At 47.1% G+C, this 26,276-nt stretch overlaps 1 protein-coding gene across 1 annotated transcript in view; it reads right to left on the bottom strand.

Moving 5' to 3' along the window:
• Positions 1–26,276, bottom strand: part of dnaaf9 (dynein axonemal assembly factor 9) — a 194,146-nt gene that overhangs the window by 29,744 nt on the left and 138,126 nt on the right. The window contains exons 25-32 of the mRNA XM_055911908.1: positions 26,161–26,249; positions 23,703–23,831; positions 21,366–21,491; positions 17,690–17,863; positions 17,507–17,593; positions 15,562–15,668; positions 9,085–9,159; positions 4,919–5,100 (exon numbers count right to left, since the gene is read on the bottom strand). Of these exons, the coding sequence (XP_055767883.1) occupies positions 4,919–5,100; positions 9,085–9,159; positions 15,562–15,668; positions 17,507–17,593; positions 17,690–17,863; positions 21,366–21,491; positions 23,703–23,831; positions 26,161–26,249 (969 nt within the window). The remainder of the gene's footprint in view (positions 1–4,918; positions 5,101–9,084; positions 9,160–15,561; positions 15,669–17,506; positions 17,594–17,689; positions 17,864–21,365; positions 21,492–23,702; positions 23,832–26,160; positions 26,250–26,276) is intronic.

Below are 26,276 nucleotides of genomic sequence, written 5' to 3'. Positions count from 1 at the left end.
GTTAGATGGTCAGTCAGTTAGATGGTCAGTTAGATGGCCAGTTAGATGGTCAGTTAGATGGTCAGTCAGTTAGATGGTCAGTTAGATGGCCAGTTAGATGGTCAGTCAGTTAGATGGTCAGTTAGATGGTCAGTTAGATGGTCAGTTAGATGGTCAGTTAGATGGTCAGTTAGATGGCCAGTTAGATGGTCAGTTAGATGGTCAGTTAGATGGTCAGTTAGATGGTCAGTTAGATGGTCAGTTAGTTAGATGGTCAGTTAGTTAGATGGTCAGTTAGTTAGATGGTCAGTTAGATGGTCAGTTAGATGGTCAGTTAGATGGTCAGTTAGATGGTCAGTCAGTTAGATGGTCAGTTAGATGGTCAGTCAGTTAGATGGCCAGTCAGTTAGATGGCCAGTTAGATGGTCAGTTAGATGGTCAGTTAGATGGTCAGTTAGATGGTCAGTTAGATGGTCAGTTAGATGGTCAGTTAGTTAGATGGTCAGTTAGATGGTCAGTTAGTTAGATGGTCAGTTAGATGGTCAGTCAGTTAGATGGTCAGTTAGATGGTCAGTCAGTTAGATGGTCAGTTAGATGGCCAGTTAGATGGTCAGTCAGTTAGATGGTCAGTTAGATGGTCAGTTAGATGGTCAGTCAGTTAGATGGTCAGTTAGATGGTCAGTTAGATGGTCAGTTAGTTAGATGGTCAGTTAGATGGTCAGTTAGTTAGATGGTCAGTTAGTTAGATGGTCAGTTAGATGGTCAGTTAGTTAGATGGCCAGTTAGATGGTCAGTTAGTTAGATGGTCAGTTAGATGGTCAGTTAGATGGTCAGTTAGATGGTCAGTTAGATGGCCAGTTAGATGGTCAGTTAGTTAGATGGCCAGTTAGATGGTCAGTTAGATGGTTAGTTAGATGGCCAGTTAGATGGCCAGTTAGTTAGATGGTCAGTTAGATGGTCAGTTAGTTAGATGGTCAGTTAGATGGTCAGTTAGTTAGATGGTCAGTTAGATGGTCAGTTAGTTAGATGGTCAGTTAGATGGTCAGTTAGTTAGATGGTCAGTTAGATGGTCAGTTAGTTAGATGGTCAGTTAGATGGTCAGTTAGTTAGATGGCCAGTTAGTTAGATGGTCAGTTAGTTAGATGGTCAGTTAGATGGTCAGTTAGATGGTTAGTTAGATGGTCAGTTAGATGGTCAGTTAGATGGTCAGTTAGATGGTCAGTTAGATGGTCAGTTAGATGGTTAGTTAGATGGTTAGTTAGATGGTCAGTTAGATGGTCAGTTAGATGGTCAGTTAGATGGTCAGTTAGATGGTTAGTTAGATGGTCAGTTAGATGGTCAGTTAGATGGTCATTTAGATGGTCAGTTAGATGGCCAGTTAGTTAGATGGTCAGTTAGATGGTCAGTTAGTTAGATGGCCAGTTAGATGGTCAGTTAGATGGTTAGTTAGATGGCCAGTTAGATGGCCAGTTAGATGGTCAGTTAGATGGTCAGTTAGATGGTCATTTAGATGGTCAGTTAGATGGTCAGTTAGATGGTCAGTTAGATGGTCAGTTAGATGGTCAGTTAGATGGTCAGTTAGATGGTCAGTTAGTTAGATGGTCAGTTAGATGGTCAGTTAGTTAGATGGTCAGTTAGATGGTCAGTTAGATGGCCAGTTAGATGGTCAGTTAGTTAGATGGCCAGTTAGATGGTCAGTTAGATGGTTAGTTAGATGGTCAGTTAGATGGTCAGTTAGTTAGATGGCCAGTTAGATGGTCAGTTAGATGGTTAGTTAGATGGTCAGTTAGATGGTCAGTTAGATGGTCAGTTAGTTAGATGGTCAGTTAGTTAGATGGTCAGTTAGTTAGATGGTCAGTTAGATGGTCAGTTAGTTAGATGGTCAGTTAGATGGTCAGTTAGTTAGATGGTCAGTTAGATGGTCAGTTAGATGGTCAGTTAGTTAGATGGTCAGTTAGTTAGATGGTCAGTTAGTTAGATGGTCAGTTAGTTAGATGGTCAGTTAGTTAGATGGTCAGTTAGTTAGATGGTCAGTTAGTTAAATGGTCAGTTAGTTAGATGGTCAGTTAGATGGCCAGTTAGTTGGTCAGTTAGATGGCCAGTTAGATGGTCAGTTAGATGGCCAGTTAGATGGTCAGTTAGATGGTCAGTTAGATGGCTGGTTAGTTAGTTGGCCAGTTAGATGGTCAGTTAGATGGCTGGTTAGTTAGTTGGCCAGTTAGATGGTCAGTTAGATGGCTGGTTAGTTAGTTGGCCAGTTAGATGGTCAGTTAGTTAGATGGTCAGTTAGTTAGATGGTCAGTTAGTTAGATGGTCAGTTAGTTAGATGGTCAGTTAGTTAGATGGTCAGTTAGTTAGATGGTCAGTTAGTTAGATGGCCAGTTAGTTGGTCAGTTAGTTAGATGGTCAGTTAGTTAGATGGTCAGTTAGTTAGATGGTCAGTTAGTTAGATGGTCAGTTAGTTAGATGGTCAGTTAGTTAGATGGCCAGTTAGTTGGTCAGTTAGTTGGCCAGTTAGATGGTCAGTTAGATGGTCAGTTAGTTAGATGGTCAGTTAGTTAGATGGTCAGTTAGTTAGATGGTCAGTTAGTTAGATGGTCAGTTAGTTGGCCAGTTAGTTAGATGGCCAGTTAGTTAGATGGCCAGTTAGTTAGATGGTCAGTTAGTTAGATGGCCAGTTAGTTAGATGGTCAGTTAGTTAGATGGTCAGTTAGTTAGATGGTCAGTTAGTTAGATGGTCAGTTAGTTAGATGGTCAGTTAGTTAGATGGCCAGTTAGTTAGATGGCCAGTTAGTTGGTCAGTTAAATGGTCAGTTAGATGGTCAGTTAGATGGTCAGTTAGTTGGTCAGTTAGTTGGTCAGTTAGATGGTCAGTTAGATGGTCAGTTAGTTGGTCAGTTAGTTGGTCAGTTAGTTGGTCAGTTAGTTGGTCAGTTAGTTAGATGGTTAGTTAGTTAGATGGTCAGTTAGTTAGATGGTCAGTTAGTTAGATGGTCAGTTAGATGGTCAGTTAGATGGTCAGTTAGTTAGATGGTCAGTTAGTTAGATGGTCAGTTAGTTAGATGGTCAGTTAGATGGTCAGTTAGTTAGATGGTCAGTTAGTTAGATGGTCAGTTAGTTAGATGGTCAGTTAGTTAGATGGTCAGTTAGTTAGATGGTCAGTTAGATGGTCAGTTAGATGGTCAGTTAGATGGTCAGTTAGTTAGATGGTCAGTTAGATGGTCAGTTAGATGGTCAGTTAGATGGTCAGTTAGATGGTCAGTTAGTTGGCCAGTTAGATGGTCAGCTAGATGGTCAGCTAGATGGTCAGTTAGATGGTCAGTTAGATGGTCAGTTAGATGGTCAGTTAGATGGTCAGCTAGATGGCCAGTTAGATGGTCAGTTAGTTGGTCAGTTAGATGGTCAGTTAGTTGGTCAGTTAGATGGCCAGTTAGATGGCCAGTTAGTTGGTCAGTTAGATGGTCAGTTAGTTGGTCAGTTAGATGGTCAGTTAGTTGGTCAGTTAGTTGGTCAGTTAGATGGCCAGTTAGTTGGTCAGTTAGATGGTCAGTTAGTTGGTCAGTTAGATGGTCAGTTAGTTGGTCAGTTAGATGGTCAGTTAGATGGTCAGTTAGATGGTCAGTTAGTTGGTCAGTTAGATGGTCAGTTAGATGATCAGTTAGTTGGTCAGTTAGATGGTCAGTTAGATGGTCAGTTAGATGGCCAGTTAGATGGTCAGTTAGTTGGTCAGTTAGATGGTCAGTTAGATGGCCAGTTAGATGGCCAGTTAGTTGGTCAGTTAGATGGTCAGTTAGATGGTCAGTTAGACGGTCAGTTAGATGGTCAGTTAGTTGGTCAGTTAGATGGTCAGTTAGTTGGTCAGTTAGATGGCTGGTCAGTTAGATGGTCAGTTAGATGGTCAGTTAGATGGTCAGTTAGTTGGTCAGTTAGATGGCTGGTCAGTTAGATGGTCAGTTAGATAGATGGTCAGTTAGTTGGTCAGTTAGATGGTCAGTTAGTTAGATGGTCAGTTAGATGGTCAGTCAGTTAGATGGTCAGTTAGATGGTCAGTTAGATGGCCAGTTAGATGGCCAGTTAGATGGCCAGTTAGATGGCCAGTTAGATGGTCAGTCAGTTAGATGGTCAGTTAGATGGTTAGTTAGATGGTCAGTTAGATGGTCAGTTAGATGGCTGGTCAGTTAGATGGTCAGTTAGATGGCCAGTTAGATGGTCAGTTAGATGGTCAGTTAGATGGTCAGTTAGATGGTCAGTTAGATGGTCAGTTAGTTAGATGGTCAGTTAGATGGTCAGTTAGTTAGATGGTCAGTTAGTTAGATGGCCAGTTAGTTGGTCAGTTAGTTGGTCAGTTAGTTGGTCAGTTAGATGGCCAGTTAGTTGGTCAGTTAGATGGTCAGTTAGATGGCCAGTTAGATGGTCAGTTAGATGGTCAGTTAGATGGTCAGTTAGATGGTCAGTTAGATGGCCAGTTAGATGGTCAGTTAGATGGTCAGTTAGTTAGATGGTCAGTTAGATGGTCAGTTAGTTAGATGGTCAGTTAGTTAGATGGCCAGTTAGTTGGTCAGTTAGTTAGATGGTCAGTTAGTTAGATGGTCAGTTAGTTAGATGGTCAGTTAGATGGTCAGTTAGTTAGATGGTCAGTTAGATGGTCAGTTAGTTAGATGGTCAGTTAGATGGCCAGTTAGATGGTCAGTTAGATGGTCAGTTAGATGGCCATTTAGATGGTCAGTTAGTTAGATGGTCAGTTAGATGGTCAGTTAGTTAGATGGTCAGTTAGTTAGATGGTCAGTTAGATGGCCAGTTAGATGGCCAGTTAGATGGCCAGTTAGATGGCCAGTTAGATGGTTAGTTAGATGGTCAGTTAGATGGTCAGTTAGATGGCCAGTTAGATGGCCAGTTAGTTGAGCTGTGTGTTCCAGTAGTTGGTCAGTCAGTGTTGTACCTGTTTTACACAGAGCCTCAGCCAGTCCTTCAGGGCCTCCTGTGTCAATCCCACTCCATGGAACAGCAGGAAGCATCCAGAGGGCTCCTGGTCTCCCTGGTGGCTGTCCCCCAAAGGCTGCTGAGTGACACGGAGATTCCCACTCACAGTGTTGTAGCTCACCTCCATCATCCTCTCAGAGTCTGGAGAAGACCATGGAGATATCTCAGCATCTCACTGACCTGTCTGATGGTCCTAGTGACCTGTCTGATGGACCTACTACCACTGTGGCAGCTACATATACCAAACAACATGCTGAGGATGAGGAGGGGTTCAGTGCTACACCATCCATCCATCCATGATCCAACTCCAGAATGACTCAAACAACATGGAACATTCAATAGAAGACACGAATAAAACAAAATCAATGCAACTAGTTTAATTCAAGGGATGGTAACTTAAAATTCACAGAAACTAGTAAGGAACACGCCAAGGACCACCAGCTCCAGAATCATTCAACTTCCACAGACCTCTGCACTCTCAGACCTCCTGCACTCTCAGACCTCCTGCACTCTCAGACCTCCTGCACTCTCAGACCTCCTGCACTCTCAGACCTCCTGCACTCTCAGACCTCCTGCACTCTCAGACCTCCTGCACTCTCAGACCTCCTGCACTCTCAGACCTCCTGCACTCTCAGACCTCTGCACTCTCAGACCTCTGCACTCTCAGACCTCCTGCACTCTCAGACCTCCTGCACTCTCAGACCTCCTGCACTCTCAGACCTCTGCACTCTCAGATCTCTGCACTCTCAGACCTCTGCACTCTCAGACCTCTGCACTCTCAGACCTCTGCACTCTCAGACCTTCTGTACTCTCAGACCTTCTGTACTCTCAGACCTTCTGCACTCTCTCCATTCTGCACTCTCAGACCTCTGCACTCTCAGACCTCTGCACTCTCAGACCTCTGCACTCTCAGACCTCTGCACTCTCAGACCTCTGCACTCTCAGACCTCTGCACTCTCAGACCTCTGCACTCTCTTCATTCTGCACTCTCAGACCTCTGCACTCTCTTCATTCTGCACTCTCAGACCTCCTGCACTCTCAGACCTCCTGCACTCTCAGACCTCCTGCACTCTCAGACCTCTGCACTCTCAGACCTCTGCACTCTCAGACCTCTGCACTCTCAGACCTCTGCACTCTCAGACCTCTGCACTCTCAGACCTCCTGCACTCTCAGACCTCTGCACTCTCTCCATTCTGCACTCTCAGACCTCTGCACTCTCAGACCTCTGCACTCTCAGACCTCCTGCACTCTCAGACCTCCTGCACTCTCAGACCTTTGCACTCTCAGACCTTTGCACTCTCTCCATTCTGCACTCTCAGACCTCTGCACTCTCAGACCTCTGCACTCTCAGACCTCTGCAATCTCTTCATTCTGCACTCTCAGACCTCCTGCACTCTCAGACCTCCTGCACTCTCAGACCTCCTGCACTCTCAGACCTCCTGCACTCTCAGACCTCTGCACTCTCAGACCTCTGCACTCTCAGACCTCTGCACTCTCAGACCTCTGCACTCTCAGACCTCCTGCACTCTCAGACCTCCTGCACTCTCAGACCTCCTGCACTCTCAGACCTCCTCCACTCTCAGACCTCCTGCACTCTCAGACCTCTGCACTCTCTCCATTCTGCACTCTCAGACCGCTGCACTCTCAGACCTCCTGCACTCTCAGACCTCCTGCACTCTCTCCATTCTGCACTCTCTCCATTCTGCACTCTCAGACCTCCTGCACTCTCTCCATTCTGCACTCTCTCCATTCTGCACTCTCAGACCTCCTGCACTCTCTCCATTCTGCACTCTCTCCATTCTGCACTCTCTGACCTCCTGCACTCACAGACATCTGCACTCACAGACCTCTGCACTCACAGACCTCTGCACTCTCAGACCTCCTGCACTCTCAGACCTCCTGCACTCTCAGACCTCCTGCACTCTCAGACCTCCTGCACTCTCAGACCTCTGCACTCTCAGACCTCCTGAACTCTCAGACCTCCTGCACTCTCAGACCTCCTGCACACTCTGACCTCCTGCACACTCTGACCTCCTGCACACTCTGACCTCCTGCACACTCTGACCTCCTGCACACTCTGACCTCCTGCACACCCTGACCTCCTGCACACTCTGACCTTCTGCACTCTCTGACCTCCTGCACTCTCTGACCTCCTGCACTCTCTGACCTCCTGCACTCTCTCCATTCTGCACTCTCTCCATTCTGCACTCTCTCCATTCTGCACTTTGACCTCCTGCACTCTCTCCATTCTGCACTCTGACCTCCTGCACTCTGACCTCCTGCACTCTCAGACCTCCTGCACTCTCAGACCTCCTGCACTCTCAGACCTCCTGTACTCTCAGACCTCCTGCACTCTCTCCATTCTGCACTCTCAGACCTCCTGCACTCTCAGACCTCCTGCACTCTCAGACCTCCTGCACTCTCAGACCTCCTGCACTCTCAGACCTCCTGCACTCTCAGACCTCTGCACTCTCAGACCTCTGCACTCTCAGACCTCTGCACTCTCAGACCTCCTGCACTCTCAGACCTCCTGCACTCTCAGACCTCTGCACTCTCAGACCTGCACTCTCAGACCTCCTGCACTCTCAGACCTCCTGCACTCTCAGACCTCTGCACTCTCAGACCTCTGCACTCTCAGACCTCCTGCACTCTCAGACCTCCTGCACTCTCAGACCTCTGCACTCTCAGACCTCTGCACTCTCAGACCTCCTGCACTCTCTTCATTCTGCACTCTCAGACCTCTGCACTCTCAGACCTCTGCACTCTCAGACCTCCTGCACTCTCAGACCTCCTGCACTCTCTTCATTCTGCACTCTCAGACCTCTGCACTCTCAGACCTCTGCACTCTCAGACCTCCTGCACTCTCAGACCTCCTGCACTCTCAGACCTCCTGCACTCTCAGACCTCCTGCACTCTCAGACCTCCTGCACTCTCAGACCTCTGCACTCTCAGACCTCTGCACTCTCAGACCTCTGCACTCTCAGACCTCCTGCACTCTCTTCATTCTGCACTCTCTTCATTCTGCACTCTCAGACCTCCTGCACTCTCTTCATTCTGCACTCTCTTCATTCTGCACTCTCAGACCTCTGCACTCTCAGACCTCTGCACTCTCAGACCTCTGCACTCTCAGACCTCTGCACTCTCAGACCTCTGCACTCTCAGACCTCTGCACTCTCAGACCTCTGCACTCTCAGACCTCTGCACTCTCAGACCTCCTCCACTCTCAGACCTCTGCACTCTCAGACCTCTGCACTCTCTTCATTCTGCACTCTCAGACCTCTGCACTCTCAGACCTCTGCACTCTCAGACCTCTGCACTCTCAGACCTCCTGCACTCTCAGACCTCCTGCACTCTCAGACCTCCTGCACTCTCAGACCTCCTGCACTCTCAGACCTCTGCACTCTCAGACCTCTGCACTCTCAGACCTCTGCACTCTCTTCATTCTGCACTCTCTTCATTCTGCACTCTCAGACCTCTGCACTCTCAGACCTCTGCACTCTCAGACCTCTGCACTCTCAGACCTCCTGCACTCTCAGACCTCCTGCACTCTCAGACCTCCTGCACTCTCAGACCTCCTGCACTCTCAGACCTCTGCACTCTCTTCATTCTGCACTCTCAGACCTCTGCACTCTCTTCATTCTGCACTCTCAGACCTCTGCACTCTCTTCATTCTGCACTCTCTTCATTCTGCACTCTCAGACCTCCTGCACTCTCAGACCTCTGCACTCTCTTCATTCTGCACTCTCTTCATTCTGCACTCTCTTCATTCTGCACTCTCTCCTCATTCACCAACGCCACATAAACGTCTGTATGAATAAAGTGAGGAGAAACTACTCAACCAAACTAAACCAGTGGAGAGTGAAGGAACTCAGTTTCCTACCATCAGCTGGCGCTCCCTGCCTTGAGGACAAACCTTTATCTAAATAATACTCACAACTGGGGATGCAAGTACAGGTTAAATGTTGACATTCATTTATTTATTACAACACAAGGCAGAAGACATCTCAAATAATACTTGTATGATTATTGATAGCAGTACAACTAAACATTTATACTCAATCATCCCCATCATTGTACAGAGTGATGTTGTGTATATTGTCAGTGAGAATAACAGAGAAACCCTACCAGAGAAGAGGACCTTCCCACAGATGTTGTAGACGTTTCCTCTGAAAGGGTTTGGTCTCAGAGCTGACTTGAAGGCTAAGGGGCAGAGAGAGACTGGTAGGATATTCAACTGTATAACATATTATACTGTATAATATACATGGTTAAGCATTGTACTGTACATTATATAGATCCTCAAAAAGTTATACAGCTGCACCATTGAGAGCATCTTGACCGGTTGCATCACCGCCTGGTATGGCTACTGCTCGGCATCCGACTAAGGCACTACAGAGGGTAGTACGTACGGTCCAGTACATCACTGGGGCCAAGCTTCCTGCCATCCAAGACCTCTATACTAGGCGGTGTCAGAGGAAGACCCTAAAAATTGTCAAAGACCACCCAAGTCATAGACTGTTCTCTCTGCTACCGCACGGCAAGCGATACCGGAGCGCCAAGTCTTGGACCAAAAGGCTCCTTAACAGCTTCTACCCCCAAGCAATCAGACTGCTGAACAGCTTCTACCCCCAAGCAATCAGACTGCTGAACAGCTTCTACCCCCAAGCAATCAGACTGCTGAACAGCTTCTACCCCCAAACCATTAGACAGCTGAACAGCTTCTACCCCCAAGCAATCAGACTGCTGAACAGCTTCTACCCCCAAGCAATCAGACTGCTGAACAGCTTCTACCCCCAAGCCATCAGACTGCTGAACAGCTTCTACCCCCAAGTCATTAGACTGCTGAACAGCTTCTACCCCCAAGCCATCAGACTGCTGAACAGCTTCTACCCCCAAGCCATCGGACTGCTGAACAGCTTCTACCCCCAAACCATCAGACTGCTGAACAGCTTCTACCCCCAAGCCATTAGACTGCTGAACAGCTTCTACCCCCAAGCCATAAGACTGCTAAACAGCTTCTACCTCCAAGCCATCAGACTGCTGAACAGCTTCTACCCCCAAGCCATCAGACTGCTGAACAGCTTCTACCCCAAAGCCATCAGACTGCTGAACAGCTTCTACCCCCAAGCCATTAGACTGCTGAACAGCTTCTACCCCCAAGCCATTAGACTGCTGAACAGCTTCTACCCCCATCAGACTGCTGAACAGCTTCCACCCCCAAGCCATTAGACTGCTGAACAGCTTCTACCCCCAAGCCATTAGACTGCTGAACAGCTTCTACCCCCAAGCCATCAGACTGCTGAACAGCTTCTACCCCCAAGCCATCAGACTGCTGAACAGCTTCTACCCCCAAGCCATCAGACTGCTGAACAGCTTCTATCCCCAAACCATCAGACTGCTGAACAGCTTCTACCCCCAAGCCATCAGACTGCTGAACAGCTTCTACCCCCAAGCCATCAGACTGCTGAACAGCTTCTACCCCCAAGCCATCAGACTGCTGAACAGCTTCTACACCCAAGCCATCAGACTGCTGAACAGCTTCTACCCCCAAGCCATCAGACTGCTGAACAGCTTCTACCCCCAAGCCATCAGACTGCTGAACAGCTTCTACCCACAAGCCATCAGACTGCTGAACAGCTTCTACCCCCAAGCCATTAGACTGCTGAACAGCTTCTACCCCCAAGCCATTAGACTGCTGAACAGCTTCTACCCCCAAGCCATCAGACTGCTGAACAGCTTCTACCCCCATCAGACTGCTGAACAGATTCTACCCCCAAGCCATTAGACTGCTGAACAGCTTCTACCCCCAAACCATTAGACTGCTGAACAGCTTCTACCCCCAAGCCATCAGACTGCTGAACAGCTTCTACCCCCATCAGACTGCTGAACAGATTCTACCCCCAATCCATTAGACTGCTGAACAGCTTCTACCCCCATTAGACTGCTGAACAGCTTCTACCCCCAAGCCATCAGACTGCTGAACAGCTTCTACCCCCATCAGACTGCTGAACAGATTCTACCCCCAAGCCATTAGACTGCTGAACAGCTTCTACCCCCAAACCATTAGACTGCTGAACAGCTTCTACCCCCAAGCCATAAGACTGCTGAACAGCTTCTACCTCCAAGCCATCAGACTGCTGAACAGCTTCTACCCCCAAGCCATTAGACTGCTGAACAGCTTCTACCCCCAAGCCATTAGACTGCTGAACAGCTTCTACCCCCAAGCCAATATACTGCTGAACAGCTTCTACCCCCAAACCATAAGACTGCTGAACAGCTTCTACCCCCAAGCCATCAGACAGCTGAACAGCTTCTACCCCCAAGCCATCAGACTGCTGAACAGCTTCTACCCCCAAACCATCAGACTGCTGAACAGCTTCTACCCCCAAGCCATCAGACTGCTGAACAGCTTCTACCCCCAAACCATTAGACAGATGAACAGCTTCTACCCCCAAACCATTAGACAGCTGAACAGCTTCTACCCTCAAGCCATCAGACTGCTGAACAGCTTCTACCCCCAAGCCATCAGACAGCTGAACAGCTTCTACCCCCAAGCCATTAGACTGCTGAACAGCTTCTACCCCCAAACCATTAGGCTGCTGAACAGTTTCTACCCCCAAGCCATTAGACTGCTGAACAGCTTCTACCCCCAAACCACTAGGCTGCTGAACAGTTTCTACCCCCAAGCCATTAGACTGCTGAACAGCTTCTACCCCCAAGCCATCAGACTGCTGAACAGCTTCTACCCCCAAGTCATTAGACTGCTGAACAGCTTCTACCCCCAAACCATTAGGCTGCTGAACAGCTTCTACCCCCAAGCCATTAGACTGCTGAACAGCTTCTACCCCCAAACCATTAGGCTGCTGAACAGGTAATGGCTACTCGGACTGCTAACATTGACCCCTGTTTTGATTGAATGACATTCTTGCACTGGCTCTATACGCCCTGACACAACCTACATACAATCACACACACACAATACACACACACACTACATACGCTCACACACACACACACTACATACGCTCACACACACTACATACGCTCACACACACACACTACATACGCTCACACACACTACATACGCTCACACACACACACACACACACACACGCACGCACGCACGCACGCACGCACGCACGCACGCACGCACACACACACATTATTATGTTATTGACATGGTAGGACTGGTACATCTAGTCTATGGTGTCATTATTGTTATTGACATGGTAGGACTGGTACATCTAGTCTATGGTGTCATTATTGTTATTGACATGGTAGGACTGGTACATCTAGTCTATGGTGTCATTATTGTTATTGACATGGTAGGACTGGTACATCTAGTCTATGGTGTCATTATTGTTATTGACATGGTAGGACTGGTACATCTAGTCTATGGTGTCATTATTGTTATTGACATGGTAGGACTGGTACATCTAGTCTATGGTGTCATTATTGTTATTGACATGGTAGGACTGGTACATCTAGTCTATGGTGTCATTATTATGTTATTGACATGGTAGGACTGGTACATCTAGTCTATGGTGTCATTATTGTTATTGACATGGTAGGACTGGTACATCTAGTCTATGGTGTCATTATTGTTATTGACATGGTAGGACTGGTACATCTAGTCTATGGTGTCATTATTATGTTATTGACATGGTAGGACTGGTACATCTAGTCTATGGTGTCATTATTGTTATTGACATGGTAGGCTTGGTACATCTAGTCTATGGTGTCATTATTGTTATTGACATGGTAGGACTGGTACATCTAGTCTATGGTGTCATTATTGTTATTGACATGGTAGGACTGGTACATCTAGTCTATGGTGTCATTATTGTTATTGACATGGTAGGACTGGTACATCTAGTCTATGGTGTCATTATTGTTATTGACATGGTAGGACTGGTACATCTAGTCTATGGTGTCATTATTGTTATTGACATGGTAGGACTGGTACATCTAGTCTATGGTGTCATTATTGTTATTGACATGGTAGGACTGGTACATCTAGTCTATGGTGTCATTATTGTTATTGACATGGTAGGACTGGTACATCTAGTCTATGGTGTCATTATTGTTATTGACATGGTAGGACTGGTACATCTAGTCTATGGTGTCATTATTGTTATTGACATGGTAGGACTGGTACATCTAGTCTATGGTGTCATTATTGTTATTGACATGGTAGGACTGGTACATCTAGTCTATGGTGTCATTATTGTTATTGACATGGTAGGACTGGTACATCTAGTCTATGGTGTCATTATTGTTATTGACATGGTAGGACTGGTACATCTAGTCTATGGTGTCATTATTGTTATTGACATGGTAGGACTGGTACATCTAGTCTATGGTGTCATTATTGTTATTGACATGGTAGGACTGGTACATCTAGTCTATGGTGTCATTATTGTTATTGACATGGTAGGACTGGTACATCTAGTCTATGGTGTCATTATTGTTATTGACATGGTAGGACTGGTACATCTAGTCTATGGTGTCATTATTGTTATTGACATGGTAGGACTGGTACATCTAGTCTATGGTGTCATTATTGTTATTGACATGGTAGGACTGGTACATCTAGTCTATGGTGTCATTATTGTTATTGACATGGTAGGACTGGTACATCTAGTCTATGGTGTCATTATTGTTATTGACATGGTAGGACTGGTACATCTAGTCTATGGTGTCATTATTGTTATTGACATGGTAGGACTGGTACATCTAGTCTATGGTGTCATTATTGTTATTGACATGGTAGGACTGGTACATCTAGTCTATGGTGTCATTATTGTTATTGACATGGTAGGACTGGTACATCTAGTCTATGGTGTCATTATTGTTATTGACATGGTAGGACTGGTACATCTAGTCTATGGTGTCATTATTGTTATTGACATGGTAGGACTGGTACATCTAGTCTATGGTGTCATTATTGTTATTGACATGGTAGGACTGGTACATCTAGTCTATGGTGTCATTATTGTTATTGACATGGTAGGACTGGTACATCTAGTCTATGGTGTCATTATTGTTATTGACATGGTAGGACTGGTACATCTAGTCTATGGTGTCATTATTGTTATTGACATGGTAGGACTGGTACATCTAGTCTATGGTGTCATTATTGTTATTGACATGGTAGGACTGGTACATCTAGTCTATGGTGTCATTATTGTTATTGACATGGTAGGACTGGTACATCTAGTCTATGGTGTCATTATTGTTATTGACATGGTAGGACTGGTACATCTAGTCTATGGTGTCATTATTGTTATTGACATGGTAGGACTGGTACATCTAGTCTATGGTGTCATTATTGTTATTGACATGGTAGGACTGGTACATCTAGTCTATGGTGTCATTATTGTTATTGACATGGTAGGACTGGTACATCTAGTCTATGGTGTCATTATTGTTATTGACATGGTAGGACTGGTACATCTAGTCTATGGTGTCATTATTGTTATTGACATGGTAGGACTGGTACATCTAGTCTATGGTGTCATTATTGTTATTGACATGGTAGGACTGGTACATCTAGTCTATGGTGTCATTATTGTTATTGACATGGTAGGACTGGTACATCTAGTCTATGGTGTCATTATTGTTATTGACATGGTAGGACTGGTACATCTAGTCTATGGTGTCATTATTGTTATTGACATGGTAGGACTGGTACATCTAGTCTATGGTGTCATTATTGTTATTGACATGGTAGGACTGGTACATCTAGTCTATGGTGTCATTATTGTTATTGACATGGTAGGACTGGTACATCTAGTCTATGGTGTCATTATTGTTATTGACATGGTAGGACTGGTACATCTAGTCTATGGTGTCATTATTGTTATTGACATGGTAGGACTGGTACATCTAGTCTATGGTGTCATTATTGTTATTGACATGGTAGGACTGGTACATCTAGTCTATGGTGTCATTATTGTTATTGACATGGTAGGACTGGTACATCTAGTCTATGGTGTCATTATTGTTATTGACATGGTAGGACTGGTACATCTAGTCTATGGTGTCATTATTGTTATTGACATGGTAGGACTGGTACATCTAGTCTATGGTGTCATTATTGTTATTGACATGGTAGGACTGGTACATCTAGTCTATGGTGTCATTATTGTTATTGACATGGTAGGACTGGTACATCTAGTCTATGGTGTCATTATTGTTATTGACATGGTAGGACTGGTACATCTAGTCTATGGTGTCATTATTGTTATTGACATGGTAGGACTGGTACATCTAGTCTATGGTGTCATTATTGTTATTGACATGGTAGGACTGGTACATCTAGTCTATGGTGTCATTATTGTTATTGACTTTCTTAATTTTTACCTCTGCATTGTTGGTAAAAGGCTTGTAAGTAAGCATTTCACAGTAAGGTCTACATTTGATTTGATATAATTAAATCATTCCAATTCTACTGTAAATGTTTTACTGTAAATGTTTTAGGAACATGTGCCATGTCATGGCAACCCAGACTGCAGTCTCTTGGTGCTCTCCATATTAGGAGAGAAAGGTCTTCATGTGTTCCACTTGATTGACTGATGTAATTATTAGGGGGGTTCTTACCTTTACAGTGTTTCAGAAACAGAGGTCTCTCCAGGGGAAGGTTGAACATCACATACTGCTGGACCAGAGACAGGGACCCACAGCCACTGCTGAACTGGCCTTTACACCTGAAACAGACGTCAAACCTTGTGATGGGCATTCATGCATGTTGCATAGAGTAGATACCCTGTGTTTTCTAAGCTGCTGTTAGAACCAGTTCTAATGAGGCAAAGTGACCACTGAGGTGTCAAACGGTGTTTAAATGGACTGGTCCAGAGGTAGAGAGCCCAGCCAGTCTGTGTACATAGCAACCGCCTGGCTAACAGCTTGGTAGTGGGCTGCTACAGTAGGAGGACCAGGCTGGTAGTGGGCTGCTACAGTAGGAGGAACCAGGCTGGTAGTGGTCTGCTACAGTAGGAGGAACCAGGCTGGTAGTGGTCTGCTACAGTAGGAGGAACCAGGCTGTAGTGGGCTGCTACAGTAGGAGGACGCAGGCTGGTAGTGGGCTGCTACAGTAGGAAAAACCAGGCTGGTAGTGGTCTGTTACAGTAGGAGGAACCAGGCTGGTAGTGTGCTGCTACAGTAGGAGGACCAGGCTGGTAGTGGGCTGCTACAGTAGGAGGACCAGGCTGGTAGTGGGCTGCTACAGTAGGAGGACCAGGCTGGTAGTGGGCTGCTACAGTAGGAGGACCAGGCTGGTAGTGGGCAGCTACAGTAGGAGGAACCAGGCTGGTAGTGGTCTGCTACAGTAGGAGGAACCAGGCTGGTAGTGGGCTGCTACAGTAGGAGGAACCAGGCTGGTAGTGGTCTGTTACAGTAGGAGGAACCAGGCTGGTAGTGTGCTGCTACAGTAGGAGGACCAGGCTGGTAGTGGGCTGCTACAGTAGGAGGACCAGGCTGGTAGTGGGCTGCTACAGTAGGAGGAACCAGGCTGGTAGTGGTCTGCTACAGTAGGAGGAACCAGGCTGGTAGTGGTCTGCTACAGTAGGAGGAACCAGGCTGTAGTGGGCTGCTACAGTAGGAGGATGCAGGCTGGTAGTGGGCTGCTACAGTAGGAGGACCAGGCTGGTAGTGGGCTGCTACAGTAGGAGGACCAGGCTGATAGTGGGCAGCTACAGTAGGAGGAACCAGGCTGGTAGTGGTCTGTTACAGTAGGAGGAACCAGGCTGGTAGTGGGCTGCTACAGTAGGAGGACCAGGCTGGTAGTGGGCTGTTACAGTAGGAGGAACCAGGCTGGTAGTGGGCTGCTACAGTAGGAGGACCAGGCTGGTAGTGGGCTGTTACAGTAGGAGGAACCAGGCTGGTAGTGGGCTGCTACAGTAGGAGGACCAGGCTGGTAGTGGGCTGCTACAGTAGGAGGAACCAGGCTGCCGATGTTTTTCATCGGCAGGGACTGGGAAACTGGTCAGAATTGAAAGAATGATGGATGGCGCTAAATACAGGGAAATTCTTGAGGGAAACTTGTTTCAATCTTCCAGAGATTTGTTGACTGGGATGGAGGTTCACCTTCCAGCAGGACAATGACCCTAAGCATACTGCTAAAGCAACACTTGAGTGATTTAAGGGGAAACATTTAAATGTCTTAGAATGGCCAAGTCAAAGCCCAGACCTTCCAATTGAGAATCTGTGGTATGACTTAAAGATTGCTGTACACCAGCGGACCCCATCCAACTTGAATGAGCTGGAGCAGTTTTGCCTTGAAGAATGGGCAAAAATCCCAGTGGCTAGATGTGCCAAGCTTATAGAGACATACCCCAAGAGACTTGCAGCTGTAATTGCTGCAGAGAGGTGGAAGAGAGGGAGAGGGAGGTGGAAGAGAGGGAGAGAGAGGTGGAAGAGAAGGAGAGGAGAGAAGTAGAGAAGGAGAGGAGAGATCAAGGGGAAGGAGAGAGAGTTGGAGGGGAAGGAGAGAGAGGGGAAGGAGAAGAGGGATAGAGGTGGAGGAGAGAGGGAGAGGTCATCTTACCAGCCAGGGTAGAGCAGGTAGCGTGCTCTCATCATCTGCGCCTCAGAGAAGCTGCTCTCAGACAAAATCATCTTCACATCCTCATTCCTATAGAAGAGAATGATGTATTGTTACGCAAGGAACCATGAGAATTACTGAAAGATTTAGACAGAAATGAGTTAAAACTCCATTAGGCTAATCTACCTGGTAACAGCTCCTCTCTCTGCCAGGATGAAGACAGCGCTGGGATTGGCTGACCGGATCAGCTGCTGTACGGTTTGGAGGATCGGGTTCTTCTGTTCTGCTGCCAGTCCAGTGAAGACGATCGTACTCACTATACCTTGGCTGCACTGCTCCACCAGCTTCGGGAAGACAAATCTAGAAGGTAGAATCAGATATACACTCAGAACGGCTACCTCACTTGAATATCATCAGTTATGGCACAGAGAAGGAAGCGGGCAAAGAAGACGTTTAGTTTGTCTGAAAGCGTGACGTCGGTGTCCGTGACGTGGCTGGTTTTCTTTTTGTAGTCCGTAATTACCTGTAGACCCTGCCAGATAAGCCTCGTGTCTGAGCCGTTGAATTGCGACTCCACTTTGTCCCTATAACGACATTTCGCTTGTTTGATTGCCTTGCGGATCGGTTATATTGGTTATAAGAAATGATAGCGGATTCATTTAGTTAAATAATAATTGGGTTGGAGTCTGCAAAACGGCAGCCATGCAGTACGGCGCCATCTTTTAGAAATTTAAGGAATGAATCCGAGCCTCACTCCTATCACCTGTGGAAGGCGGGGCTTCCAGCGAGGTGTGGATTTCATTGGCCTCGTCAGTAGTGATTGTAGATTCAACCGAAGTGGCGAGTGTGACTCCCCATAGTATGTTGTACCTCATTTCCCTCCTTCAGGGAACAGTAGCTAGTCATAACTTTACATTTATTTTGAGTGGTTCTCTTTTTGTAGACTGATCGCTGACTCATGCTATGTGGCACCTGTATGAGGGGTGAGGAGAGGTGAGATGGGGTGAGGAGAGGTGAGGAGAGATGGGGTGAGGAGAGGTGAGATGGGGTGAGGAAAGGTGAGATGGGGTGAGGAGAGGTGAGGAGAGGTGAGATGGGGTGAGGAGAGGTGAGATGGGGTGAGGAGAGGTGAGGAGAGATGGGGTGAGGAGAGGTGAGATGGGGTGAGGAAAGGTGAGATGGGGTGAGGAGAGGTGAGGAGAGGTGAGATGGGGTGAGGAGAGGTGAGATGGGGTGAGGAGAGGTGAGGAGAGATGGGGTGAGGAGAGGTGAGATGGGGTGAGGAGAGGTGAGGAGAGATGGGGTGAGGAGAGGTGAGGAGAGATGGGGTGAGGAGAGGTGAGATGGGGTGAGGAGAGGTGAGATGGGGTGAGGAGAGATGGGGTGAGGAGAGGTGAGATGGGGTGAGGAGAGGTGAGATGGGGTGAGGAAAGGTGAGATGGAGTGAGGAGAGATGGGGTGAGGAGAGGTGAGATGGGGTGAGGAGAGGTGAGATGGGGTGAGGAAAGGTGAGATGGGGTGAGGAGAGGTGAGGAGAGGTGAGATGGGGTGAGGAGAGGTGAGATGGGGTGAGGAGAGGTGAGGAGAGATGGGGTGAGGAAAGGTGAGATGGGGTGAGGAAAGGTGAGATGGGGTGAGGAGAGGTGAGGAGAGGTGAGATGGGGTGAGGAGAGGTGAGATGGGGTGAGGAGAGGTGAGGTGAGATGGGGTGAGGAGAGGTGAGATGGGGTGAGGAGAGGTGAGGAGAGATGGGGTGAGGAGAGGTGAGATGGGGTGAGGAGAGGTGAGGAGAGATGGGGTGAGGAGAGGTGAGATGGGGTGAGGAGAGGTGAGGAGAGATGGGGTGAGGAGAGGTGAGATGGGGTGAGGAGAGGTGAGGAGAGATGGGGTGAGGAGAGGTGAGGAGAGGTGAGATGGGGTGAGGAGAGATGGGGTGAGGAGAGCTGAGGAGAGATGGGGTGAGGAGAGATGGGGTGAGTAAAGGTGAGATGGGGTGAGGAGAGGTGAGATGGGGTGAGGTGAGGAGAGATGGGGTGAGGAGAGGTGAGATGTAGACTGATCGCTGACTCATGCTATGTGGCACCTGTGAGGAGGAGGTGAGGAGAGGTGAGATGGGGTGAGGAAAGGTGAGATGGGGTGAGGAAAGGTGAGGAGAGATGGGGTGAGGAGAGGTGAGGTGAGATGGGGTGAGGAGAGGTGAGATGGGGTGAGGAAAGGTGAGATGGGGTGAGGAGAGGTGAGATGGGGTGAGGAGAGGTGAGATGGGGTGAGGAGAGGTGAGATGGGGTGAGGAAAGGTGAGATGGGGTGAGGAAAGGTGAGACGGGGTGAGGAAAGGTGAGATGGGGTGAGGAAAGGTGAGATGGGGTGAGGAGAGGTGAGATGGGGTGAGGAGAGGTGAGATGGGGTGAGGAGAGGTGAGATGGGGTGAGGAAAGGTGAGATGGGGTGAGGAAAGGTGAGATGGGGTGAGGAGAGGTGAGATGGGGTGAGGAAAGGTGAGATGGGGTGAGGAAAGGTGAGATGGGGTGAGGAAAGGTGAGATGGGGAGAGGAGAGGTGATGATCCGTGGCAGCTGTATAGTTTTCTAAGAGGAAAGGTGTGACTAGGGCTGTTGCGGTGACCGTATTACCGCCACACCGGCGGTCAAGAGTCGTGAAGGCAGTCAAATTCACCTGACTGTTTAGTCACGATAACTAGGCTTCTCCAAGCTCTGATGCTGCTGATGGTCATTAGTAGTCTACCAAACTTGCTACCTGCCTGGTACTCAGCCCTCTATTGTCCGTTTAATCACTCTGACATCAAAGCAAATGTAATGGAAAATCTAATCAAACACTTCATGAGAGCCCATGAGCTCATGTTGCCAACATTTCTATTGGCTTTGCAATTGCGCTAGAAAACAGAGTGGTGGCCTCTATTAAAAAGAGGAGGATCCCATCAGCTTTCTATAGGCTAGGTCTACTATATTTATTTCTCAACTTTCCTGATATTGAGCACATTGCTTCTCTTTACAACAGGAGTATAGCCTACCAGGCTGAAAATGAACCACGAGAAAACGTCCTCCATTCGCTATTTAAGTGCATAGATTGTTTCTTTTTTCCCAGCTGCCCCTGTTTCGATACAGGTGCATGAAAATGGTCCATTCTAAATCAAAGCAAATTTCACACGTATATTATTTAGTATATGTCAAGACAATATTACATCAAGAATAGTCTGATGGGTGACAATATTAGCCCATCACTTGTGAATTATATATTATCACTTGTGAATTATATATTATCACTTGTGAATTATGCCCAGCGCAAGGCAAGAAACAAAGCCCTTTTTTTGTGACTTTTTCTAATCATAGTCGCATACCTCACGTAGCCTAGGTCATAGGCCTATATGTTTTGATAAGGTTTGTATCACAACTAAAGTGGCCAAATAACTTCTTAAAATTAAGCACATTAATCGGCGTTACAACAGAGTGTAGAGCCTAACTACATACATACACAGCGCGTGAGTTTCAAGTTTGGGAAGATAATTTTCACCATAAAAATGGACCTTTATAATAAAAGCATTACCTGCATCATTGCATTTGTGGTCACTTTTGATAATGGTGTTTTCCGCTAATGGAAGATTTGCACTTATAGCCTACTGTTGTGCGCATTGCGGCGCTTATAATGTAAAGAAATAGCATAATAGTTTATCCACATTTTAAGTTAAACGTTCTGATCTGTTGCGTCAGCCACATTGCGGAAATTTTTGTTTGTTTGTTTTATTCTAGTGGTTGTAATAATTTGGGATCTATTGCATCCCACAACTCATTGTTTTGATGAAATTTCCGACACAGCCTCATGTGTGACCAGTGGAAGGTGTCCTGACCTGTGTTCCATGTATGAGCTGAGAGGGTCCACACAGGCTGTGACCGCCCCGATGGTGAAACAGGCCTGGACCACAGCATCTGGATGGGACAGCACCGCCTGGACCACATCTAATACATCTGTACATCTAGAGATAGAGACAGAGAAAGTCAGGGTTAAGACTGGACCACATCTAATACATCTAGAGATAGAGACAGAGAAAGTCAGGGTTAAGACCGGACCACATCTAATACATCTAGAGATAGAGACAGAGATAGTCAGGGTTAAGACCGGACCACAGCATCTGGATGGGACAGCACCGCCTGTCTGGTTGACTTCTGTAACTACATGCTACTATAACAGAGCTAATGGAGGGTATGTCTGGTTGACTTCTGTAACTACATGCTACTATAACAGAGCTAATGGAGGGTATGTCTGGTTGACTTCTGTAACTACATGCTACTATAACAGAGCTAATGGAGGGTCTGCCTGGTTGACTTCTGTAACTACATGCTACTATAACAGAGCTAATGGAGGGTATGTCTGGTTGACTTCTGTAACTACATGCTACTATAACAGAGCTAATAGAGGGTCTGTCTGGTTGACTTCTGTAACTACATGCTACTATAACAGAGCTAATGGAGGGTATGTCTGGTTGACTTCTGTAACTACATGCTACTATAAAAGAGCTAATGGAGGGTCTGTCTGCCTGGTTGACTTCTGTAGCTACATGCTACTATAACAGAGCTAATGGAGGGTATGTCTGGTTGACTTCTGTAACTACATGCTACTATAAAAGAGCTAATGGAGGGTCTGTCTGCCTGGTTGACTTCTGTAGCTACATGCTACTATAACAGAGCTAATGGACGGTATGTCTGGTTGACTTCTGTAACTACATGCTACTATAACAGAGCTAATGGAGGGTATGTCTGGTTGACCTCTGTAACTACATGCTACTATAACAGAGCTAATGGAGGGTATGTCTGGTTGACTTCTGTAACTACATGCTACTATAACAGAGCTAATGGAGGGTCTGTCTGGTTGACTTCTGTAACTACATGCTACTATAACAGAGCTAATGGAGGGTCTGTCTGGTTGACTTCTGTAACTACATGCTACTATAACAGAGCTAATGGAGGGTATGTCTGGTTGACTTCTGTAACTACATGCTACTATAACAGAGCTAATGGAGGGTATGTCTGGTTGACTTCTGTAGCTACATGCTACTATAACAGAGCTAATGGAGGGTATGTCTGGTTGACTTCTGTAACTACATGCTACTATAACAGAGCTAATGGAGGGTATGTCTGGTTGACTTCTGTAGCTACATGCTACTATAACAGAGCTAATGGAGGGTATGTCTGGTTGACTTCTGTAACTACATGCTACTATAACAGAGCTAATGGAGGGTATGTCTGGTTGACTTCTGTAACTACATGCTACTATAACAGAGCTAATGGAGGGTATGTCTGGTTGACTTCTGTAGCTACATGCTACTATAACAGAGCTAATGGAGGGTCTGTCTGGTTGACTTCTGTAGCTATATGCTACTATAACAGAGCTAATGGAGGGTCTGTCTGGTTGACTTCTGTAACTACATGCTACTATAACAGAGCTAATGGAGGGTATGTCTGGTTGACTTCTGTAACTACATGCTACTATAACAGAGCTAATGGAGGGTATGTCTGGTTGACTTCTGTAACTACATGCTACTATAACAGAGCTAATGGAGGGTATGTCTGGTTGACTTCTGTAACTACATGCTACTATAACAGAGCTAATGGAGGGTATGTCTGGTTGACTTCTGTAGCTACATGCTACTATAACAGAGCTAATGGAGGGTATGTCTGGTTGACCTCTGTAACTACATGCTACTATAACAGAGCTAATGGAGGGTCTGCCTGGTTGACTTCTGTAGCTACATGCTACTATAACAGAGCTAATGGAGGGTATGTCTGGTTGACCTCTGTAACTACGTGCTACTATAACAGAGCTAATGGAGGGTATGTCTGGTTGACTTCTGTAGCTACATGCTACTATAACAGAGCTAATGGAGGGTCTGCCTGGTTGACTTCTGTAGCTACATGCTACTATAACAGAGCTAATGGAGGGTCTGTCTGGTTGACTTCTGTAGCTATATGCTACTATAACAGAGCTAATGGAGGGTCTGTCTGGTTGACTTCTGTAGCTACATGCTACTATAACAGAGCTAATGAAGGGTCTCTCTGGTTGACTTCTGTAGCTACATGCTACTATAACAGAGCTAATGGAGGGTATGTCTGCCTGGTTGACTTCTGTAGCCACATGCTACTATAACAGATGATGTTAGAGACCGGTACACAGCTTAATGTGTACATACCCAGGAGTGAGCAGCAGTAGGCGGGGCTTCCCTCCAGGTGCTCTCTGTGTCTCCAGGAAGCAGGACAGGTAGCGCTGCAAGTGGGAGGTGGAGAAACAATCACTGCTGTCTGGATGGTATACCACCCACCTACACATCAACACACACAGGAGAAACACTGCAGTTAGACACCATCACTGCAGTCTGGACCTGGACGGTAGACAACCCGCCTACACATCAACACACACAGGAGAAACACTACAGTGGGGAACACCACAGTCGGGAACACCACAGTCGGGAACAACACAGTGGGGAACACCACAGTGGGTCAGGGTTATAGTTGAAACACCACAGTGGGAAACACCACAGTCGGGAACACCACAGTCGGGAACACCACAGTCGGGAACACCACAGTCGGGAACACCACAGTGGGGAACACCACAGTGGGGAACACCACAGTCGGGAACACCACAGTGAGGAACACCACAGTAGGGAACACCACAGTGGGTCAGGGTTATAGTTGAAACACCACAGTGGGGAACACCACAGTGGGGAACACCACAGTGGGGAACACCACAGTGGGGAACACCACAGTGAGTCAGGGTTATAGTTGAAACACCACAGTCGGGAACACCACAGTGGGGACCACCACAGTGGGTCAGGGTTATAGTTCAAACACCACAGTGGGGAACACCACAGTGGGGACCACCACAGTGAGTCAGGGTTATAGTTGAAACACCACAGTGAGTCAGGGTTATAGTTCAAACACCACAGTGGGGACCACCACAGTGGGTCAGGGTTATAGTTCAAACACCACAGTGAGGAACACCACAGTGAGTCAGGGTTATAGTTCAAACACCACAGTGGGGAACACCACAGTGAGTCAGGGTTATAGTTGAAACACCACAGTGGGGAACACCACAGTGGGGACCACCACAGTGGGTCAGGGTTATAGTTCAAACACCACAGTGGGGAACACCACAGTGAGTCAGGGTTATAGTTGAAACACCACAGTGGGGAACACCACAGTGGGGAACACCACAGTGAGTCAGGGTTATAGTTGAAACACCACAGTCGGGAACACCACAGTGGGGAACACCACAGTGGGTCAGGGTTATAGTTGAAACACCACAGTCGGGAACACCACAGTGGGGAACACCACAGTGAGTCAGGGTTATAGTTGAAACACCACAGTCGGGAACACCACAGTGAGTCAGGGTTATAGTTGAAACACCACAGTGGGGACCACCACAGTGGGTCAGGGTTATAGTTGAAACACCACAGTGGGGAACACCACAGTGGGGAACACCACAGTGGGGAACACCACAGTGGGTCAGGGTTATAGTTGAAACACCACAGTGGGGAACACCACAGTGAGTCAGGGTTATAGTTGAAACACCACAGTGGGGACCACCACAGTGGGTCAGGGTTATAGTTGAAACACCACAGTGGGGAACACCACAGTGAGTCAGGGTTATAGTTCAAACACCACAGTGGGGAACACCACAGTGAGTCAGGGTTATAGTTCAAACACCACAGTGGGGAACACCACAGTGAGTCAGGGTTATAGTTCAAACACCACAGTGGGGAACACCACAGTGAGTCAGGGTTATAGTTCAAACACCACAGTGGGGAACACCACAGTGGGGAACACCACAGTGGGGAACACCACAGTGGGTCAGGGTTATAGTTGAAACACCACAGTGGGAAACACCACAGTGGGGACCACCACAGTGGGGAACACCACAGTGGGTCAGGGTTATTGTTGAAACACCACAGTCGGGAACACCACAGTGGGGAACACCACAGTGGGGAACACCACAGTGGGGAACACCACAGTGGGTCAGGGTTATAGTTGAAACACCACAGTCGGGAACACCACAGTGGGGACCACCACAGTGGGTCAGGGTTATAGTTGAAACACCACAGTGGGGAACACCACAGTGGGTCAGGGTTATAGTTGAAACACCACAGTGGGGAACACCACAGTGGGGAACACCACAGTGGGTCAGGGTTATAGTTGAAACACCACAGTGGGGAACACCACAGTGGGGAACACCACAGTGGGTCAGGGTTATAGTTGAAACACCACAGTAGGGAACACCACAGTGGGGAACACCACAGTAGGGAACACCACAGTGAGTCAGGGTTATAGTTGAAACACCACAGTGGGGAACACCACAGTGGGTCAGGGTTATAGTTGAAACACCACAGTAGGGAACACCACAGTGGGGAACACCACAGTGAGTCAGGGTTATAGTTGAAACACCACAGTGGGGAACACCACAGTGGGTCAGGGTTATAGTTGAAACACCACAGTGGGGAACACCACAGTGGGGAACACCACAGTGAGTCAGGGTTATAGTTGAAACACCACAGTGGGGAACACCACAGTGGGTCAGGGTTATAGTTGAAACACCACAGTCAGACACATACTGTACTGTGGGTCAGAGTTATAGTTCCTATTGACTTGTATTACCTTCCTCCTTCTCTATTCAGCTGGACCAGGAAGTTAACCAGTCTGTTCTTGTGGCTGCCCGGTAGTCCAGAGATGATGGTTATAACCACCTGTTATCATACAAACACACAGGTACA

The sequence above is a fragment of the Salvelinus fontinalis genome, unplaced genomic scaffold (assembly GCF_029448725.1).
Source record: "Salvelinus fontinalis isolate EN_2023a unplaced genomic scaffold, ASM2944872v1 scaffold_0105, whole genome shotgun sequence".
Lineage (NCBI taxonomy): Eukaryota > Metazoa > Chordata > Actinopteri > Salmoniformes > Salmonidae > Salvelinus > Salvelinus fontinalis.
The sequence above is the reverse complement of the archived record's forward strand: the minus strand, read 5'-3'. Positions and strand labels throughout refer to the sequence as shown.